Raw genomic sequence first — 18285 nt, forward strand, 5'->3', positions numbered from 1 at the left:
GGAAAACAAAACATTAAACACCAGAACACAGTTTAGAATGTAGGTCTGCGTGGTACTAACCGGGAAGGAAGCCAGTATTTGAGGTAAGGTTGTTATACTCGCTAAATCAGGGTGTTGGGAGAGTGGTGATGTGTTGCATGTTGATCAGCACACACAAGTAAGAGCTGTACCGCACTCTGTAAATGTGGCAATGACACAGTAAACCTACAAACCTATATACATACACAAAGTCAGACATCATGCTTAAAATAGTCAAATTGTGCCTAAAAGATGTAAGTTTCACACCTATTACAATATTTTTTTTTTTACCAAGCCTCATATGGAAAAACAGATACTTTCTAGCAAATACTTTGTCTAGTCTTTCATTTATAATGGCATTACAAAGTATTTGTCCCTTTCCCAAATTTCCACTATTTATACAAGTGTGTCCATAAATGTTTGCAGGTGTTCAATGAATATCTAAAATTAAATAAATCAAATGGAACTGGAGAGGATAGTGGATTAAATGAACAAAGCTATCCAGAACCAACTGGCATTATATGATAAAGGAATTGCCCCCTAGTTAAATCAACCTAATTAAGGACACCATTTGTGTCCCTGTTCCTCCATGTGTGGAGTTTGCATGTTCTCCCCGTGTCTGCATGGGTTTCCTCGCACTGTCCAAAGACATGTGGCTTGGGAGAACTGAAGATGCTAAATTGCCCCTATAGTGTGTGTGTATGTGTGTGTGTTTTCTCCCTTCGATGGACTGGTGGCTTTTCCAGGGTTTGTTCCTGCCTTGTACCCTGTGCTACTGGGCTAGGACCCAGCCCCACCCTGTGATCTTGGGCTGGTTTAGAAAACGGCATGACATTGTTGACCGTCAGCATGATGTTCTTATTGTGGAATGCTAGGTTTGCTTTGCGACACACAATATAGTAATTGGGCTCATGTCCAAAAGGTACCACTTTTGTTTTATCCATTCATATGCTCTCCTCCCAAAACTCTTAAGGCTCACCCTGCTGCTTCCTATCAAATGAAAAACAAGCATTTATGTTCTTTTTTGAGGGCAAGCAGTTTCCGCTTTGCTATTTTTCAATGAAGCAAATTTTTAGCCAGAGTATTTCTGATTGTGGAGCTATTTACCTTTGCCTGAGGCAATGGAAGCCTGAAGCACTTTTTAATGTTTTTTTAGAATCCTTAGTGATTTTCTGCGTGATTTTACTCTATGCCAATTTTTTTTTTGCCTGCCACCCCCGAGGAGTTGCACTACTGTTTGAATTGTTTTTCATTTAGAGAGAGGCCTGTTCATACTAAATCTTTCTTTCCCCCTCTTTGGGAGCTTCCTTTAATTCAGGCATTCTGAATCTTTTGAATCTTGTGGCTGTCAACTTAACTCTGATTTTAAGGACCAAAATAAACTAGGTGTACATTGAGCAAGCTTTGATGCGTTCAATCAGCAGAGTCCAACTATCCCTTAAACCGGGCTGATTTACTTAGGGGGCAATTACTTTTTCACACAGTGTTTTTGACACTGGATAATTTTTTTCATTCAATAAAATAAATCAAAAATGATTATCCATTCAGGAATATTTTATCTGAAATTCACATTTGGTAGAGGACCTAAAAACACTCCGTATTAAAAATTTAAAATAATACCGGAAATAAGGAAATATATTTCCAATACTTGAGCTTTAAGTAACCAATCTTTATTTAAAAGAGTCCTGTCTTTCAACATCAAGCACCATTTTAAATGTTACAACCCATCCTACACTCTTTCATCTATTAGCTTTGAGTTCTGGAGCAGTGGAATTCCAGGTTTAGGCTTAAGCTATCTTCTCCTTTCATTTTACCATGTTTGTTTGAACATTCCTGCCATTTGAAACAAATTGGTACTTTGCTTCCACTGCAATTTTCATTCAAATGCTATACAAAATCACAATATTAAAGAAATACTGCCTGCTTATTTTCTCCCAGTCTTTGATTAGCAGCTTCAAGATTCAAGTGCTTCTACTTTAAGTCCTATCAAAAACTGCCAGCTTTGTAAAGTACAGCAGGACAGATCTTTGTGCGCAAGGTGACAGATCAACTTTGGAACAGCACAAGGTAAAGCACCCTGCTTAGAATCCCACCCAGGATGCCAGTAGGGAGGTTACAACCTAATAGACCACAATTTCCATTTCATGCTGACCCAACAATATGTCATGTCCAGCAACATCCTGCCAGGAGTCAGACAGACAAAGAGCCTGTCATAGGAAGAAATCCAAAAATAATTTCCATAAGCTTATTTTTCTATTCAAAAATGTAAAATTGCTCTTGTGAAAATATTCCAGTCTATCTTTCTCTGAGTAAACCTAATACTGGAACAGCAATGTCACAGCAGGAATGCACTACATATGACCATTATCAAAATGCAGCCAAAGAAAACAGAATTATCACAGTAGATGATCTGGCCCTAAGGTGATGGGCTTCATTCGTAGAAAAAATATTGCAGATTTGCATGCTGTCCACTAGAGGGTAGCAGAGTGCTTAAAACTATAAGCACACCAACACAGCCAAAATAAAACAACGGAGATAAACGTGAAATCAAATTTTAGACGGATAAGTCATTGACGCCAAGGACAACCTCACTAAGTTTGGTGCTTAAACTGAAAAACAAAATAAATTACTGAACTGTATTGAATAAAATAAAAAATAAAAAACACATTAAATTGGATAAATGAGGACTTGCATGTTTCTTCTTCCACAACCTACTCTACCACAATTTCAATTTAAAAGTTACTTTGTCCACACATTTGGGACAAAAACAACCAATTATTTGAAACTGTAAATTTAGATATGAGAAGAACAACAATGGTATGGCTTTAAACTTGTACAAAAAAGTTTTACAACTCATTAATAGAGTAAATCAATTAAATGCTGCCTTTACACTGAGATTAAGCTGTGTACATCTCCTGAAACATTCACTCAGCTGCTAGTAGGCCCATTAGTAATTTCTGTTCTTGGGGTTCTCAGTATAAAGGAGACTTCACACTCTTCTCTTGGAGGTTGACTGAAAAACTCCAACAGATAGACAGATAGATAAGTAAAGATCGATCTGTCTGTCTGTCCCAAGGGGAAACTTGCTTTTTTACTGCCCAGTCAATTGCTTATGTAAAACATTTTCAGCACAAAATGTAGCCTCCAACACAATGGTTCGGTCAGTCAATTTTAAGATTTGGGATTCATCTAGAAAGTTCTAACCCATTCTACACAGCATTCCTTGAATAAATAAATGAGAAAACAGGTCTTCAGTCAGAGAAATTGCTTCTTGGCACAAAGCTTTGTAATGAAACACAACCAATTAATTTAGGTTTTTGGCAGCCAACCCTTTACCCAAGGTCCTCATGAAGGTCCTTTCATCCAAACAAGGCTGGCTAAATATGCACATATCCCTCAGTGCCTCTTGTAAAGGAAATTTTAACAAAATACTTGACCCCAAATTTTTCTTATTTATTTAATATGTTACTTGCCCGATGTAGTTTATAGTTGTAGGCCAAGAAAAATTTGTATTCTCATATTTTCATGTAGTAAATACAATACAAAAACTCAAATTGAGCAGGACTAAATAGTGACCAACTCTGGAAAACAGCATTTATGAAAAACATCCAAGGAAAAAAGACAAAAAAACACTTCATATAATTTGAGTTGCATAAGCCATATGTTTCATTATCCATTTGCATTCTCAGACTGTGCAAAATACATGCACATTTTTCTAAAATACTATTCACATCTTGCCTGAAGAAGGGGCCTGAGTTGCCTCGAAAGCTTGCATATTGTAATCTTTTTAGTTAGCCAATAAGAGGTGTCATCTTGCTTGGCTTTTCTCTAAAATACTATTAATACTTCCAAACAACACAGCGTGTAAGATAAACAGGAAAGACGCATTTATATAATACTGTTCACTTTAACTGAAGACAGGATTCTTGACCATTGAATGAAGGGGAGAAGAGGATCTTAAATTCAAAATGCATAGTATTATGGGAATGTATAGGTCGTATTTTTCTTATATGTGGGGATTACCAAAATTAAGTTTTAAAAATTATTTTCACAAGTTACGCAAGAATATTTTGCCGTTTGCTGATGTTCACAGTTGGTCACCGGTTGGGTCCCATTCAATGGTCTTCGTTATGCATTTTCCCTATAAAAACATGAGATTAAAAACTATTGATGTGAAAACACTGATGTGACATATAAATAGTAGTCCCCTAATTGAAATTAAACTATTGAAATCATTTCCTAAGTGTTACACAAGCTACACTAGTGCATCTCACATTTAGAGGTTTTCACCTTTGAAACGGATTGTGCTACATTGAAGTAGAGTATACTTCAAAGTCTCATAGTTTCACTGAGGTGAAAACACTGCTGAAGCATATGAACAGCAGTGTCCGAACAAACTGTATTGTAGAGATCAGTTTCTAACTGATGAACTAGCTACAGCACCCCTTTTCAATTTCACTGTTCGCTGGCCTCCACTATAAACTACACTGGTTATACATTATAAAAAAATAACCCCAATGGAGTCAAATATTCCTTTTATAACTAAAACAGTATTTTAATTTATGTGAATTTGGCCAAATTTTAAACAAATGTCCATCATAACTGTCATAACCGTCATAACTTTCCTGACAACAGCAACTCCTTTAGCAAATCAGTGCCTTCAGTGCAATTTCTACAAAAAAACAGTGAGGGTGTGTGGACTAGAGGTGGCTTACCTTCAAAATTTCTGATCAAAAGTGGGTGCAGCTTTAAATCTCTTTAATTTTCTTATCATGTGTCCATTTAAAAACTGCTGCATCTTTATTGCATACCTTTAAATAAATGATGATTAAGAGGTGACATGACTGAAGTGTTTAAAATTATGAAAGGAATTAGTCCAGTGGATCGAGAATGATTTTAAAATGAGTTCATCAAGAACATGGGAACACAGTTGGGAACTTAAGGGTAAATTTCACACAAACAAAGAGCCATAGACACTTGAAATAAGCTACCAAGTAGCATGGTAGACTGTAATGGCTCGTTTATACTTCACGTTCAGAATGCGTACGCGCCCGCATCATGGCTGCCACGCGTTCCCAGCGTTCATTTGACGCGTCCTCTTAGCAGGTCATCAGAAATTAACGCGACGCATGCGCGAGTTGCAGTACCAGCAAAAATTTGGGGGGCGCAGTGTGATAAAAGTCGGAATATGACTTCAGAGTCTCCATTTACTATCTACATGTGACAGAAAGCCTCTATGCGGAACCTACAGCATCGAAGTGCGCGCTTCGATGTTTGATGAATGGTCCGATGTGTAAAACGCCGACATACAGATGCATTTGTCGTGCTTTTATATTCAAGCGTCGTATATTCCCGATTGTAATGACACAATTCATTTTAAAAGTCTCACATACCATCTTCTGTGTCGTCTTTTTTTTTCCTGGGGCTTCCTCACCATGATAATATCTCACACTGCCACCTGCTGGATTCCTCCAGATTTACATAAAGTACACACGTAAGTATAAACAGTAAAACGTTTGCGTAGCAGGAGTGTCCCTTGGAGCATGCGTCGCGTCGTGTGAAGTATAAACCCGGCCTAAGACTTTAGAGACTTTCAATATTCTACTTGATGTTTTTTTAGAAGAATTAACACTAGAATTACCAGAGCCTACGAAAAAACTCGTAATTCCGTCCCACCTTAAATCGCTTCTTAAATCCCTTCATACCTCTCCGCCAGCGTCCTTTGTACTCTAAATGTGCCGATAAAGAGAAGCTAGGAGCAGCCGGCTATTCCATCCCCCCACCAATTTAGAACGTGCACGAACTTCTCCAAGCCCATGCCTTGATTGAGTATCTGGGAGTGAAGTGGAGTTTCAGAGTGGAAATAATAGATCGTTATTTGGAACACACGCATTTCATGTCTGTTCCATTTCTACAGTAATCTGTGTAAACACATTGTTAAAACAGAAACATTTTTTATATTCTACTAGTAGATGACAAAATGTAGGCATAAACTATATAAATGTATTAAGAATGAAGTCCAAATATCAAAGAAACATTTTCACAAAAGATACTAATATATCACAACAAGTGCCCTTTTATTCAAAAATATAACTGCAGAAACAAAAAGCCGCCTTAACATGCGACATTGACACCCGTTTATTGTAACTGCCTCCGTGGTGCAATAGAATCAGTTCCCGCCTGGGAATCAAAAGGTTGTGAGTTCGATCCTGCACCTCTCCATTTTGAGAAGTAAACTGCTCTTAGTCTTACTTTGAGTAAAAGCATACATTTGATTTCAGTCTGTAACAGCCGGTGCAATTTATGATCCTTGTAAAGGTTAGCTTTTTTTTTTAATTCACTTTTCATTCTCTCAGTCGCGTTCAGAATCAATCCATACAACCCCATCTGACACGGCTGTTTTCACATAAAGACGCGCTATAGCTCTGCAGTGTACCACGATGCATACTAACGCCCCCCCAAAAGGGTTCTGACACACAGACGCTGGCGAAGCAGCCTTCTTCGTATCTCACCGTCACTTGATTTTCTTTTTATTCAGTTTTATTGAGTGTTCCTGCCAGTCCCAGCATTTTTCTGTATGCTGTTTCTTTTGTACTCCAGGACATGCATAGGAAAGAATGGTAAAGACCAGTAACTTCAGCACTATATGCAATCATCAGACACTCCCCATCTGCCCGTGTCGCTCAAACACAGGAACATGTTGGTGTAAAAGTATAACAAAAGTGCACTTTTATTCAAGTGTGAATAGACAATATATGTGAAAACATCATCGCACTAATGCAATATTATTTGAAAACGAACAGCGTCAGATTGGGTGTGAATTTATGCAGGAACTGGAAATTCTCTGATGTGGGACCTTCCCCCGGGGAAGAAAGTACAGTGTCAAGTGTTCATTCAGTGTAATAGGAACCATAGCACAGAGAGGTGTGTACACTACAACAAGTACACGTGTCGTAAATATAGGAAGGACGGTCCTTGGGTGTGTGGGAACTGTTAATATTTGAATATGATGATTTTATATAGCACGGAATGGAAATCAGCACTTCTTAGCATTGCACCATGCAAGCTGTCGTATCAATCGCCTACTGTAACTTGCTTTCTTTTTTCTTTGGTTATACAGGTAGTCTTGAATAAAAGTGCATTTGTTTTGTTTGCGAAATGAAGTGTCTGCGTGCACTTTTCGTGGCATTACACGTGTATTTTTTGAGCATGCCCGTTTGAGCATGCTCAAACACAGGGACATATGTTGGTGTAAAAGTATAACAAAACAACGGGCAGATGGGGAGTGTCTGATGATTGCATATAGCGCCGAAGTTACTGCTCTTTACCATTCTTTCCTCTGCATGTCCTGGAGTACAAAAGAAACAGCCTACAGCAACATGCGGGGACTGGCAGGAACACTCAATAAAACTGAATAAAAAGAAAATCAAGTGACGGTGAGATACGAAGAAGGCAGCTTCGCCAGCGTCTGTGGGTCAGAACCCTTTTTGGTGGGGGGCGTTAGTATGCATCGTGGTACACTGTAGAGCAATAGCGCGTCTTTATGTGAAAACAGCCGTGTCAGATGGGGTTGTATGGATTGATTCTGAACGCAACTGAGAGAATGAAAAGTGAATTAAAAAAAAAAAAAAAAAAGCTAACCTTTACAAGGATCATAAATTGCACCGGCTGTTACAGACTGAAATCAAATGTATGCTTTTACTCAAAAATAGTAAGACTAAGAGCAGTTTACTTCTCAAAATGGAGAGGTGCAGGATCGAACTCGCGACCTTTTGATTCCCAGGTGGGAACTGATTCTATTGCACCATGGAGGCAGTTACAATAAACGAGTGTCAATGTCGCATGTTAAGGCAGCTTTTTGTTTCTGCAGTTATATTTTTGAATAAAAGCGCACTTGTTGTGATATATTAGTATCTTTTGTGAAAATGTTTCTTTGATATTTGGACTTCATTCATTATATACTGTAGTTTATGCCTACATTTTGTCATCTACTAGTAGAATATAAAAAACGTTTCTGTTTTAACAATGTGTTTACACAGATTACTGTAGAAACGGAACAGACATGAAATGCGTGTGTTCCAAATAACGATCTATTATTTCCACTCTAAAACTCCACTTCACTCCCAGATACTCAATCAAGGCATGAGCTGAGAGAAGTTCATGCACGTTCTAAATTGGTGGGGGAATGGAATAGCCGGCTGCTCCTAGCTTCTCTTTATCGGCACATTTAGAGGACAAAGGACGCTGGCGGAGAGGTGTGAAGGGATTTAAGAAGCGATTTAAGGTGGGACGGAATTACGAGTTTTTTCGTAGGCTCTGGTAATTCTAGTGTTAAGTGGATAGGATTGGTGAGCTTTGTTGGTCTGAATGGTCTGTTCTCGTCTTAATTGCTCTTTTCTAAACAAGAAGAATCACAGATACATCCTTAGATTCACATTTTTCTGAATTAAGAGAAGGCCAGACGGAAAACTTCTACAGCATATATTTGTTCTCAAGTGGCAAAAATGTCCTCCCAAACCCATAAAGGTGTAGGTGTTAGGTTAACTGGCAATTCCAAACCAGCCTAGATAAAACTGACTGTGAAGTACTGGTGTCTTATCCAGGGGTGGATCCTCAGTGTTATCAGGGAGAGGCTCTATCCCCCAAAATTGTGACCTGAATTGAGTAGTCTTTAGAATATGAGATCTACTTCGCTCCAGAGGTCATTGCCAAGCCAGGGATTACTGTTCTTCCACATTTACATTTGGTACTACAGACGTAGCATACGAGTATGGCGTTTGTGTGGAGAAAATGTCACACAGTGGCTTGTCCTGTGGTTTAGCATGCAGGTATAAATTTTAATAAGACGAACAATAGCACTGTTATGTTAAACAGAAATATGTCTATGTATACAGAGGTTTCCTACTTAGGTGTTTACCTGTTATTTTTTAATTTTTTTTTTTAACTTGTAAATTTTTGCAAATGCCCCAAGCCAATCTTTAGGGCTAGGTGCTACAGAAGTTAACACTGTATTAAATGCATTGGTCACAGAGTGAAGGTGATGTAGGATCACTTTGTTAAGTGCCTATGAAGTGTATGTTTTATTTCATCTCTACTGAGCAGCACACTATGAACTGTCCATTTCAACTGGACAAGCCAGTATAGACCAGTTGGGCCATGTATGTCCAAATTTCACCCAAATCTCCAGCAATCTTTCCTTCTGAAGTTCTATTTTCTATGTCTTCATGTGTACTTTTCAAAGCATGATCGTACATGGACCAACTTCAGTCCACATGGCACTAGTTTTAAGGTGGGTTAGCAAATTCATGGAGGACTGTGTGTCCATTTAAGGGTTAGCTAAACACACTGCAATTGAAGTGGCTATATAAAGCAAAAACTATTTTCGTTTTCACTACCCCGCCCTCCCTCCTACTCCATTCCAGCACTGTGACAGCCATATTACAAATCTTACATTATTACTCAGTCATTTGCTATCCTGCAGATGGTTCAGATGGGAACAGGCTGAAAAACTGGTAGCGTAGGTGTTAAAATACCCGTTTATTAATATCACATTTCATAAACACATTTTAAATGATATTTAGAAATGGAATATGATTCTTATCAGGAAAAAAGGTGGAATGGCAGCAGCAGAATGTTTTTGTAAACGGGCAGGTATGAACATGAATGGAAGTTTTAACTAGAAAGTTAAAAGAGCATTTTGATGTGTAATAAATATTTAACTAAAAATCCCACTAAAGTAGTTTAACTTCTAGCAGACAACTAAAGTGACATGTTGACCATCATGCAAAACACAAAAAGATGGGAGGTTAGGGGACACAGACATGAGTGTGTTGGACATGAAACAAGGCATTCAGATAATAAAATAGCACTAGTTTGAGTAACTAACCTACATTAAAATATTTGGAACCATCTCTAGTCTAAATGCATACATATTATACTTTATTGTTTTGTTTTCTTTTTAACTGGGAGGGAAGGCACTTGAAAACAAGGTTTGCATGATTTGAAATGTTAGTTTGAATCAACATGTGGAATATGCATGTCTGAGATAAACCAGTGTCAAGTCAAAGTCTAACCAACCCAACTTCCAGTAGCCCACTAGTGTAATGCAGGTAATATTCAAGTGCTGTCAGTCAAATACACTTCACTATCATTAAGCTATGTGAGGCACAAAATCAACTATTGCACACTCACCGGTTCCTCTGACTTTGGCTGAACGGGAGTCACAACTGGAGCTGGTTTGTTTGGAACAGCAGTCTTGGCAATGGCTGGTTTGTTCTCGATCACTGGTGCAGAAGGGTATTTTTTTGCAGCTACAGGGGAATTTCTCTTTCCAGCTGGCTCCTCCTTAACATCTTCAGCTGGCCGTTTGATGCCAGCCATTCCACCAACTAAAAAATGCAACATTAAATGTAAAGGTTAAACACCAAAAAAAAAAACAAAACAACACAACAACATACACAAACACAAAACACATGCTACTTCTCAAAACGTTTTTATTTTTACATTTAAACCACATTTTCATTAAGAAATAAATAAATGGCAACCTCATCTAAACATTATTTTCTTCCATAGACTCACAATTAAATCGTTTCAGATTATGTTACTCTGCTAACAAATTTTATCATAGTTAGAGATGTTCATGAACTGTACATAGAATAACAGAAAATTGTAACAAAATTGTGTTTAAATTTTTGTAAATTAAATTTCATGAAAAGTCTTCAAAATGATACTGACAAACTCTTCTTCTGGCCCTGTAGGATCTCTTTAATTTGAAAGCAACATATAAAAAATATGTATTTATGACAAAACATACAGTGCATTGTAAAAACATATTACCATGTGCGTGCCAATGTTGAAATATTAATAAATATACCATTATAAAACAAATGTAAAAAACAAAGTCACATTTTACAGTTTATTAAGTATTAAGTTTCACCACACTTTTAAACAAATGACATTACAACTACTAAATGTTATTAAATCTGTAGCTTTCTGATGGGAAATTTGATTGAGAAGTTGCAAGATCTGTATCTGTATCCCATTACTAATCCTGAAAGTACACATAACCTGTCAATTTAATCTTTCTGTTCTTTACAATAGATAATGCCCAATACGTCTGTTATATACATCTTCAAATCGCAGAAACACTTACAAATTTAAAAAATTGAAAGACTCAGAACAAGTGTTGATGAGCACATTCACGCACCAACTGACGTATCAGGTGTTGGACCACATTAGATTCTAATCAGACTGAAAAATAATGTGAATTTTGAAGTTGTATACAAAAGGTAACTGTGGGTTTATATTGCCATATATGTACTGCATATGAAAATAAATAAAACAGCAGCCTAAAAATTGGCATTCATAGTAAAAATCTTTGCCGACTCCAATTTATCCAGCTTGTGGCTCCACCTGGGGTCACACACTCAAGTTTGAGAACCATCATGTTATATAGCTTGTCCTGAGAGAGAAAGAGACAGGCTGTGTGCATTAAGCTGACCTTCTAGAATTAAGCTACCTTTTCATGACGGGAAGACAAATTTGTTCAGCAAAGCCAAATGACTCAAATACTCCTTCAGGAAACTGAGGTCATGCATGGCTTCATTATGGTCACCCTTACAAGAGACAGACTAACGAGAGTAGGTACAATGCATAAAGGGCAGATGTATTACACTTGTGTCTGTCATGCCAGGTGTTTGGGCGGCTGGTGTGCCCCCTAGTGGTTCACTATATATATATTTTTTTTATTTAAGTCTGAATTACAATCTGATTATTAGGTAGTCACCTAAACCCAATCCATACTAATAAAAGGTAAAGCCCTCACTGACTGACTTACTCATCACTAATTCTCCAACTTCCCGTGTAGGTAGAAGGCTGAAATTTGGCAGGCTCATTCCTTACAGCTTACTTACAAAAGTTAGGCAGGTTTCATTTCGAAATTTTACGCGTAATGGTCATAACTGGAACCTACTTACGTACATATATATGGCCATAGCCTGCAGCTCGGTCGCCGTGTGAGGCAGAGTTGCGTCCCTCATCGTCAAGCCTCCCACGTAATTGAGTGTCTGCCCATATAAGGCCATCCATCAGCAGCAATCCAATTGACACGCTGCCGCTAAATATCCGTGGGTGAAGGACTTTGCTTATGCAAATGAAGATGAAATGCTCAGGGATAGAATAGTGTTTGGCACAAACTCAGCGAAAGTGCGAGAGAAACTTTTAGGTGCCGGGTCTTAGCTAACATTAAATAAAGCCGTGGACATCGCAAGATCACACAACATAGCACAAGCACAGCTGAGAACCTTCGATGTATGTACTCCGAGCGACTCACGTGAACTGACTGTGAACGCAGTATGCAGAGAACAAGCAAGAGCTGAACAAAAAACCCATTACACAATTGAGAAGGCAGCAAAAGACTATGAAGCGAGTGACGCTTACAAGCATATTCATAAGTGCAGCTACTGCGGAAACAAAGCACGGTGTAAACCTTAAGTTTAAATTAAGTTCATAGACACGCTGCTGCTGGCATTTGTCATGCCTACGACGAATACGATATTCGCGAGATACAAGTTTAATGAGAAGATGCATTGCCGGGTCTGAGCTAACATTAAATAAAGCCGTGGACATCGCAAGATCACACAAGCACAGCTGAGAAACTTCGATACATGTACTCCGAGCGGCTCACGTGAACTGACTTTGCAGGACTGGGAAAGGTAAACCCGTGCATGCAGTGTGTGATGTCTGAGATAAAGAGGAAGACGAGCCGTTTATTGATGCAGTAAGAAAGGAATAACCCTCTGAATCTGAACAAGCCTTTGTAGACCTATCAATATAAAAGCAAGGTGTAAAGCTTAAGTTTAAATTAAGTTCATAGACATGCTGCCGCTAAATATTCGCAGGCAAATCCACAACTTAATACCAGGAATGCCTGTTAAACATCTTAGATTCACGAGTACCGATTTGGGTAGTGAACACTTTGATGAATGAAACCCGTTATCTTTACAACGATTAACAAACACGGAATATAACTTGAACACAACACATCCTCCAAATACAAACCTGATTGAAAGAAATAATGATAATCAAATCCTTGATTACAGCAACACTCATAACAGTCACAAAACAATTACATTGACAATCATGTTACGATATTTTTAAAATGTTTCCTTTTCTTTTTCATAACTTCTTTAACACACTACTTCTCTGCTGTGAAGCGCGGGTATTTTGCTAGTTTTATATAATATTACGAGTAAAAATAATAATAGCAAGAAAGAAATAAAATCGTAAATTTTAGTTAGCCTAGTTAGTACCCACTTATATTGCTAACTACAGTAGAGGGAAAAGACAAAGCAAATATTATTCGAAACTTATTAGACTGTGTTCTGTGGTTATGTTTTGTAGGTTTGGTGTTTATATCTTGTGTAATTATTTTATTATTTATAATTATTCGGACGAACAAAATGCGCTTGCGTGCAAAATAAAGAATTGAACATGTCATACAGGCTTTAGTCGATCCGTGCAGCAGACGAGTCTTAACTAGTAGTATGTCGGACAACTATTACGTAGGTAATTCACGCAATTCAGCATGTTTCGACAGGAATATGGGTGCGTACAGTGACTTGTTCACAGCATGAGTACGATGGTATCGAAAACATTAAAGTCGATTCAGGCTGGATTTAAAATCTATAAAACACCAGTGGTTTAGGAATAAGTTTAATTATTTTCTGTGAGCTTTGCCAACAATCATCAGTCAAAAGTGTGATAGATAAGTGGAGCCATACAAAGTGTAAATTAAATATTTTATTTTGTGAATATTGTGGCAAATTTTATTACTTCATTATGTCTGAATCTAAGAAGAAATGTCAACAGTACAGTATTGAGTAACTGAAATATGACTTTATTCGGTCTCCTACAAACCAATTATTACCTATGTGCTTGATTTGCCAAAAAGTATTTTCAAATGAAGCAATGAAGCCTTCTAGGCTACAAGAGCATTTGACTAAAATGCATACTGACAAAAAGGATAAAGATTTGTCCTATCTTCAAGTACTAGAAGAAAAATATTTTAAAGGTCCAACTATATCCACTAAACAAGATAATGACGGATTACAAGCTTCTTATAATATTTCATTATTAATCGCAAAAGTGGGATAACCACACACAATTTGGTGAGGAATTAATCTTGCCAGCAGTAATAGTAGTAATAAACACTGTGCTTCATAAGCCAGTGTCAGATATCATCAGGAAAATTCCTTTGAGCAATAATTTCATGCAAAGAAGAATCGATGAAGTGGCTGAAGACATTGAAAAATCATTGTGCGATTATTTGAAGACATGCCAATTTTCCATTCAACTCAATGAATCAGCTCTCCCAAATAATGAAGCACTACTCTTATCATACGTACGATTCATAGAAGAAAAAGTTTGTCAAGAATTATTATTTGCTAACACTTGGGAAGCGGATACAAAGGAAGAATCTATATTTAATACAATGAATAAGCTTTTTCAAGAGAAAGACATTCCTATTCGTAATAATTTGTCTGCGGATACTGATGGTGCTCCAGCAATGACAGGGTGCCACAAGGGTTTCATAGCACATTTGAATCAAGCAGTACCAAATGTACTCGCTATACATGGTGTTCTTCATCTTCAATATTTGGTTGCAAAGAATTTAAGTGAACGCCTGCATACGTCGCTCCATTACGTTATTAGAGCAGTCAACAAGATTAGAAGCAATTCATTGAGTGACAGATTGTTTAGCCAACTTTGTAGTGAAAACGATGAAGATTTCAATCGTTTGCTGCTTCACGCAGAAGTTTGTTGGCTTTCAAAAGGTATTTGTCTGAATCGGTTTTACAATTTGCTTGATTCAGTACTACTTCTACAATTACAAGGTGATGAATTGAATTTAATTAAAATAAAAAACGGTATTGCTGCTTTTGTGGGGAAAGTTCTTCTGTTCAAGCAGAATGTAGGCCGAGGGGAATATAGCCACTTTTCAAATTTATCAGCAGTGTCTCTCAAAAAGGAAGATTTACTTGCATACTGCCAACACTTGGAGGTTCTCAATGCGGATTTCAATGAGTGATTCAAGGATATTCTAAACATGAATATATCAAATTAGGTTCTAGATCCTTTCTCACATGTAAACACAGCAGGGCCATCAAGTGGGACTCATAGAACTCACAACTAATGAAGAACTAAAAATAAAATTCAAAAGTGGATACCAAGAGTTCTGGTTTCAGAAATCAATACTGACACTATACCCTGGATTATGGGAAATAGTGCAGAAATTTTTAATTGCATTTCCATCTTCTTATTTGGCTGAGAGTGGGTTTAGTGTTGTAGCGAATTTACTATCTAAGAAAAGGAACCGATTACATATAACAGTGTGGCGATTTATGACTGTTTTTAATGAAAGTTGAACCCGATATTAACAAACTTTTAAAAATGCATCAGGCTCATCCTTCAAATTAATTTGTTATTTTTTCTTTGTATTTTTACTTTGTAAGCTCGAAATAAACAATTTTCCAATACATTTGATGGTGTTTTAACTATTACAATAAGATTCTTAATAATGTAATACAATCTCCTAATATGTATTCTGAATTGTCACATTTAAACCATTGTATGAAACTGTGCATAATGTTATTTGAGCATACACTTTACAATCTTTACATATGGGCTGCGTTTCATCAAAATCATTATAGCAATTACTGTGGTCAAGATGAAGCACCTATTGGCCACTACTTTTTCAATCATTTAACGGCATAAGCAGTAATGTATCATTAGTTGCTATTAAGTCAAAAATATCAAACAGCTTGAACACGGAAAACTGTTATAATGGGGGAGGAGTTACAAAATTTATGTCTTGCAAAGTGGGGGAACCTATGCACTAGTGGTTGATCAGACAGTCAGCAAACATCCACCACGTCCTCTCAGTTGCAAGAAGCAGTCAGGTGTATGCACTTTTGCACTTTTTTTTTTTGCCACTTTTTTATTTTTTATTCCTGTATCACATATCTATGATCTTCTTCTCTCAACCGAGAGGACATGGTGAATGTCTGCCGACCAACCACAAGTGTTACCTGGTAGGTAACCACCTGACTGTAATTCAGACTCAAAAAAAGAATACAATACTCTGATCTTCACCTTGCCAAATAGCTTCGACCTCAGATGCGGACGTCCAAGGTTCGATCCCCATAAGAGGATACAAAAGTGCATACCCCGACGATGCCCAATAAGGGCGAAACATGTATTGTGTACTCTTTGTATTATTTGACAGATACTATATCATATATACATATAAATAAAGGAGTACATACATACAAACACAGAGTATATAATATGTATATAAAAGTTTATAAAAAATAAATAATTCATGCTGTATTACATTTTATGATGTTAGACTAACACAATTCTTATATTTTATAAGAGTGCCTAGCAGAAATATTCAATCCTTTAACCAATTCTGTAATTTTACTGAATACTTATGCATGTAAATTATCTTATTTCCTTTCATTTCTCTATCAATATCAGATTGGAAAAATAATTTTGAGTGTCACTGCTCTGAAATGAAAATATCATAAAAAAATGTGAATGTAATGGAAAACTTCATCGACCACAAGGGCCTTCATCCCTGTGCCATTCTTTCAAAAGCACATCGAGTCCACGCCTCAATTGGTTCAGATTACTTTAGGTGCATGCGGGTAAACTGGGTTGCTACTGGAGTTAGAATAAGGTCACTGCTCCTCCTGCCTGTCATAAAAAGGCAACAAATGGAGGCTTGTGTTCAGAAGAGAACCCATCTCTAAAACCTTCACTTCCAGTATCCCCAAAATTGAAGGTAACCAGCTAACCTGCATCAACCTTATTGTGTGAATGTGTGTGTGTGTGTGTGTGTGTGTGTGTGTGCATGGTTTGAGTAAAAGCTCTGTTTCCCTGACATTGGCCATAACAGATATTAACACCATACGTCACTAATCATTTAATTTACCCTGTGTTTGTTTCCTGCTTTTTCTGAGCAGTTTAAAATGGTCGCAGTTCTCCCATAGCCTGGGTTCAATAAGTTGAGGAAAATGGTTATAAAGTATGTACAAAATGACAAATTTCTTCCCAGTGTACTCCCACCGGACAAATCAAGTCAGCTCCTGGATCCTTGCCTGGCCTCACTCTCTTAAGCACTTCCTTCCGTCTACATGATCGCTATCAAGTTACTGTTTCACTGGGATATCAACTTCAAAAGGGCAGTTGTATGCAGTGAGGTCACTGACATATTGTTTTGTCTGGCACACTTCTGTCTATTGTAATCCTGATAACATTCTGTACTAGTCAATGCTGACAGTGACGGTATGAAGCCTGGCTGATGTATCTTGATTGGAACACTACTCCACTTTGCATCTAAATCTGTCCTTGACCTGTGGATTCCATGTATTTATTCTACTTCTGTCAAACTCGTGCAGATATTTTTTGTCTGTATTATAAACAGCTGTTTGGACAGCACTTGAAGTTTTTAAGACCTAACAGAAGAACACATAAGAAGCAACAGCAATTAACCATGGTTATGGCACATCTTGCACCAGACTGTGTAGAATTTACAAAAGAAAAATCAGGAGTCCTTTAACACATGGGATCACCTAAAACTGAGTAGTGTCTGACAGTGCCTTTAACTAATTAAAAAAAAAAATGGACTGTAAGTGCAGGCATATGGAGAGCTGATCTCCTAAAGGTGAACATTTGGAACAAAGCAGTTAAGGGCAATTGTAATAAATTACATCCATACAGCATTTTCAGGACAATAATAAGATTTTTGAGGATGTTCATTCTGGTTGTGACTAAAGATGTAAATACAAGTTGAAGACCTCTACGGTCTACCAATGGCGGGCTGTAGTTTAACCTGGATCATCAAATATAGTCAGCACAAAAGATATGCATCTCTGGGCCCAAGCCATCAAGTCAAGTTGGGGAGCATGCACTGGTACAGGTCATTGCCGCACCCACTACATGATGAAACAACTCGGGATCCCGGTTTGCAACCCCCCCAGGCAGACACATGGTACAGTCCCACCCTCCGGAAATGACCCTCTATCTGCCGCAGCCAGGTGTTACGTGGGCGACCCCTTGGCCTGTTCCAGCCACTCAGGTCGCCAGCAATGAGGACCTTACGAGCCGAATCACCCTCGGGGATATACGCCACATGGCTGTAGTGCCGTAACTTATGCTCCCTCACAATGCAGGTAATGTGCCTCATTTGGGACTCCATGAGTA

At 37.7% G+C, this 18285-nt stretch overlaps 1 protein-coding gene across 1 annotated transcript in view; it reads right to left on the reverse strand.

Annotated features, from left to right (window-relative positions):
• Positions 1–18285, reverse strand: part of LOC120542237 (MICAL-like protein 2) — a 120137-nt gene that overhangs the window by 62594 nt on the left and 39258 nt on the right. The window contains exon 4 of the mRNA XM_039774543.1: positions 10210–10406. Coding sequence (XP_039630477.1) covers positions 10210–10406 — 197 coding nt within the window. The remainder of the gene's footprint in view (positions 1–10209; positions 10407–18285) is intronic.

This window comes from Polypterus senegalus, chromosome 13 (genome assembly GCF_016835505.1).
Source record: "Polypterus senegalus isolate Bchr_013 chromosome 13, ASM1683550v1, whole genome shotgun sequence".
In the NCBI taxonomy this organism is placed as follows: Eukaryota; Metazoa; Chordata; class Cladistia; order Polypteriformes; family Polypteridae; genus Polypterus; species Polypterus senegalus.